The 4,768-nt window shown below is 35.1% G+C and overlaps 1 protein-coding gene across 1 annotated transcript; it reads left to right on the top strand.

The window, feature by feature from the left end:
* The first annotated feature begins 718 nt into the window (after positions 1 to 718).
* On the top strand, positions 719 to 1,867 carry LOC136025134 (ankyrin repeat and MYND domain-containing protein 2-like). The gene has a single exon (XM_065700881.1). The coding sequence runs from the start codon at positions 1,128 to 1,130 to the stop codon at positions 1,779 to 1,781; it is 654 nt and encodes a 217-aa protein (XP_065556953.1). The 5' UTR covers positions 719 to 1,127; the 3' UTR covers positions 1,782 to 1,867.
* Positions 1,868 to 4,768: the final 2,901 nt, after the last annotated feature.

Raw genomic sequence — 4,768 nt, 5'->3', positions numbered from 1 at the left:
GACGTTTATCTCGGTTCTAGGAGAATCTCTGATTTTATCGGTTCCAATTAATCGCCCTATCATTAATCTTTGAACTCGAAATAGTGCAATAGACACTTTTATAAATCAGATATAAAAATAATTTATTTGTTGATCACTGCAAGTGATTTATCGTTTGAATATGCTAGAACAACGGACTTCATTTCTTACAGCATATCTATTAAGACTGTAGTCTGTTTTAATTTAAACGGACTCTTCATTTTTGCCATTTCTTTTTTTTATTTTACTGTGTTATACTGAAGGATACAACTATTTTGACAATCATTGTAAGATAAATTGTTATAGTCTACATATAGCATTGCCTCATTATAAAGAAATGGTCTTTCATGTGTTATTCTTTTGCTGGTCTTATCACATAGAACGTATGGTCGTGCCAACTTGGAAGAGGGTTCATCTGTCATTTATTTAGATTTTTTTTTTTTTTTTTTTTAAGTGACAAAATGGGTTGGATGGTATCCTCTCTGCCGTTCGTGCCCTTGTGGTTCCACGTAGCATCGGATCGAAGTTTAATATGTACATATTTAATCAGAATGATAAAAAGTTTAAAAAACATGCTTTGATAAACTGCATGATGTGTGTAGATGCAGATAGTCCATATCAAAGTAAAGGTACTTCTTGTTACAAATGTTTCCATGTTGCACATTTTTCAAATCTGAATCATACAAGTAATATTAGTCCTTGAAATTAGATTCCCGGAATGGCTCTCTAAACAGCACTCTGAGCCCTCTGAGTTCACTATGAGTTACTATATGCCTTTAAAGGGCATCATTGGTTGATATCCACTTATATATTTAATGGATAAAAGAGAGGCTAATTGTGGGTTTTCATCTTCATTGGAGTAATCGCTAGGGGAAGCAAAGTTAATATGGGCATTTATTCTCATCCCTGTATTCTCACGGAATCTTTAACTTTTAAAGTGAAACGGAGAAGTGTACTTGATCGACGGAATTCTCCCTGTAAATAGAATCGATTCGAAGGACCCACAAGAAAACTTTTCCAATCCTTCCTTGCTAGAAGTCAATTTTTGTCAACTTGTGATAATTAAGGTGATTGTTTATTAACCCGTCTTTTCGTTTTTATAGGTTAATATGCATCCAGTGAAGATAATCCAGTTCGTCAGTAAAAATTCTCAAATGAAAAATCACCTTTCTAGTATAGTTAAAGTATTAACTTTAATGAGTGAAAAAGAGATGAAACGAGGTAAAACAACAAATGAAATCCTCGCTTTCAAATTCCATTATATTTCACATATGTTGAATCTCTTGCTAAAAGAAGAGTCATCAGATTTGACCAGTGCAAAAGAGAAATTTCAATCTACAGAGGAATATATTATAAGACTCCTTTTATTATCGATGAATGGTGTATCCCAATACCAAGAAGGTGTTATACGTGAAGCCGTTAAACTCTATCCTTTCAAAGAAACTATGACATTTCGACAACTTCTTACAAGTTTATCTGAGAAGCCAACAGTCAGTGGTACACCAGGCTATTTGATTGTTGATAGCGTTGTCAATGGTCAGAAAGGATTCTATGATGATATGTATTGTGCAACTTGTGGTGAGATGAGCAAAACTCATAAAAAATGTGTTAAGTGTAAAGCTGTTCAGTATTGCAGTAAACAGTGTCAGAAACTTCATTGGTTTGTGCATAAAAAAGAATGTGAAATTCTTAGGAAAACTGGGCGTACAACTGAAAAAGAGCTTGCAGATGGAGTGAATCAAATGCAAGTGAAAGAAAATTGAGTGTGTAGCTAAGTCACAGTTTCACAGCTATTGATGTTATTTTTGTACTTGCACAATTGTCTTGTATTATATTATTTTCCTGTTTATTACTTGCATTTTTATGCTTTATTTTTTTAACCTATTACACTTTAATAGCTCTTTAGGGAATTACGGGTGTCATTAAAATTTTATTGAAGGAGGGGGGGGGGTGACTAATCTCATATTCTTAAAAATAAGACTGGTTCAAACATGAAAATTTCTAGATTGAAGTCTCAACGGAGTTTCTTGATTCATTGAATGTTCGAAATAGAATAAGTTCAAACTTAGGATATTTTTCGGGAAAAAATCAGCATAAAATATGCAGATCCTTACGTTATTTAAGTATTTTTTGTCGAATGCCGTTTATGGTCAAATGATGTGGTATGTTAAAGAAAGTCCAAAGTCCTGAGGGGTCGCTCTCTCTCAGAAAAACAGCAGGTGATGCGTGCCAAGTGTGTCGGAACTGTTCAAAGCGTTTTGGGTAGTGTGGCTAGCGTTTTGGGGACTGTGGTAAGAGTGGCGGAACTGTGCGGTAAATGTGGCGTTCCGAGATGTGCAGGTTGTTGAGAGTCTGCACCCTCTCCCATAGTCCTGGTTATTAAGAAATATAAAAAGCTCACCTGAAAATCTGGAGATTGACCAAGTGGATAGCTTCATTTAGATAGGTAGCGTCAATTAGTAAGGATGGTGGATGCAGGGTAGAAAGAAAAGTCAAATAGCCAAAGCGCGGAGGGTTTTTGCACAATTGAATAAAGTTTAGAAGAATAGGAAGGTGATTCTTCAAGCTGAGACTACGATACTGGAAGTATCGCAAAAAAAAAAAAAAATGAATAGTATAGTACAGCTCTCAAGGCCCATCGATGCTAAAAAGAATTGCCCGATATCGTCCATTATAAACTTTCTTAGTTTGTGTGGTGAAACAATTTAGATTTATGTTGGTGGCCTTGATATAACTTGTAGAGCTTGGATAATTAGATTTGAATAAACGAGAGAAAACTAAAAGCTGACACTGAATTTCCCAGCTATTTTAGGAAAGCAATTTAATTTATTTCAATTTGGGCCTGATATAGAGATGTTCAGTTTTGATGAGACTTGTATCATCAGGAACTGTGAATTTTGTTTTTTCTATTAATCGGATTTGAATTTCCTAATTTAAGCTCAGGAAAAGCCAGTCCCTAAAAATATTTCAGCCTACCTGCTCGAAAAATACTGAAAATCAGTCTATAGGAATTATCATTTTATTGATCTGGCCCCTTTGGGAATTCCTGTGCTGTCAGCCGCCTTGATTGACAGGTTACCCGAGAAAAGGTAATTGCATTTCAGTGGCTGTACCAATTCTTGTAAATTTGTTGGTAGCTTTCCGCTTTTTCAGTTTTCTGCTTGAGAATTCAAATATTGGATTATAATAAAACTTTTGGACAAGATTTGATTATTTAGTCAAAATTTTCAATCATTTGATCATCTCCCTTTTCACTTCCTGAAACTTCTAAATTAATATACTCAGACATTCTTGAATTACAATCTTTTGACAACCTGCATACACATAGCGTTTTTTGATTTAGCTCAACACTCCCCTCAACATTCTCTGTAAGGATCACCTGAATGCCCTTCGTCTTTTTGGAAAGTAAAGGTCAAACATGCATTCCTTTCTCGATAACATTTACTATGCGTAAACATTGAACGAATTGCCTAACTTACAGCCTTTGCCCTGAGGGCTGTGGGGGACATCCCCAAAGGTATATTTAATAGACCTGTATAAATATTGTACTCAAATTTCTATCAGTACAGAGGGGGGAAAGGCGAGGCAGGGCATCGTGGGCCATGCCGGGAAATTCTTGGGGATGGTTGGTAACAAGTACTACCAGGAGCTTTGGTTTCACTGATTTCTAATGGTAATTTTTCTTCTTTTCCTATACAAAATGTTTAAATGTATTTAAACCAACACATACAATGTATTTCAACATCAAAGAACACTATTGTGGAGGCCGTGATGGCTTCAGTCACATAGAAGACTAAGTCATGCAGAACTTCGATCCACATCAACAATAATATCCGACTCTGTCCACCCAAGTTTCTTTATTAATTAGTAAAATTATTATAAAGAACTTATTCGACAAAACTACTGTTCATGGAAAATTTTGACTAAATAATCAAATCATGTCCAAAATTTTACTTACAGTCCAATGTTTGAATCCTCAAGCACAAAACTGAAAAAGCGGGAAGCTACCAACCATTTCTCAATTATTGGTACATGCACTTTAACAGCAATAAATAACATTCAATTTCCCTTCAAATGACCATCTAAAATTACCTAGGGGAATATGCGTGTAAATTATCAAGGAGGGGGGGGGGACACGCCGGCTCCCGTATGTTATTAGGTAGGTTGGTAGATTTTTGTTCAAAACCTTTATATCACATACATATCAATTAGTCGTAAAAAGGCTCATTCAAAAAATGCATTTTTAACCGGCGCTTAAGCTGTGGGAGACTCTCTGACTCCTTTAAATACTATGGGAATGCATTCCAAATTGTCGGGCATGTCTTGTCACATGCCCCGATCGCGTTGTATTCCTCACCTCATTAATCAGATCATTTCCATGTCGTGTAAAATACTGATGGTAAAACGAATTATGTTTAAACTTCTAAAGACTTCAGGTCCTAAATTATTCAAGCACTGAAAAACAAAAATGCCTATCTGCATATCTCTAATTTGACCTACATTTAGTAAATTCAACTTTTTAAATATACTTAACGTACTATCAGTTCCTCGGTCATAATTTCTAATAATACGAACAGCTTTATTTTGCTGTACCTGTACTCTCTTATGATTTGTGTAAAAATCACTTGCCCATATCATACATCCACAATTAATATAAGATGATTTTAACGCATAGTACAATGAAAGCAGTACTTTAGTTGGAAAAAATATTTAAGTTTACGCAGCATCCCAATACCTCTTGAAACTTTAC

The sequence above is a fragment of the Artemia franciscana genome, chromosome 3 (assembly GCF_032884065.1).
Source record: "Artemia franciscana chromosome 3, ASM3288406v1, whole genome shotgun sequence".
NCBI classification, from domain to species: domain Eukaryota; kingdom Metazoa; phylum Arthropoda; class Branchiopoda; order Anostraca; family Artemiidae; genus Artemia; species Artemia franciscana.
Note: the sequence above shows the minus strand (reverse complement) of the source record. Positions and strands in the feature narration are given on the sequence as shown.

Coding starts and splice junctions, on each gene's coding strand:
- LOC136025134 (XM_065700881.1), top strand. CDS start 1,128: ATGCATCCAGTGAAGATAATCCAGTTCGTCAGTAAAAATTCTCAAATG.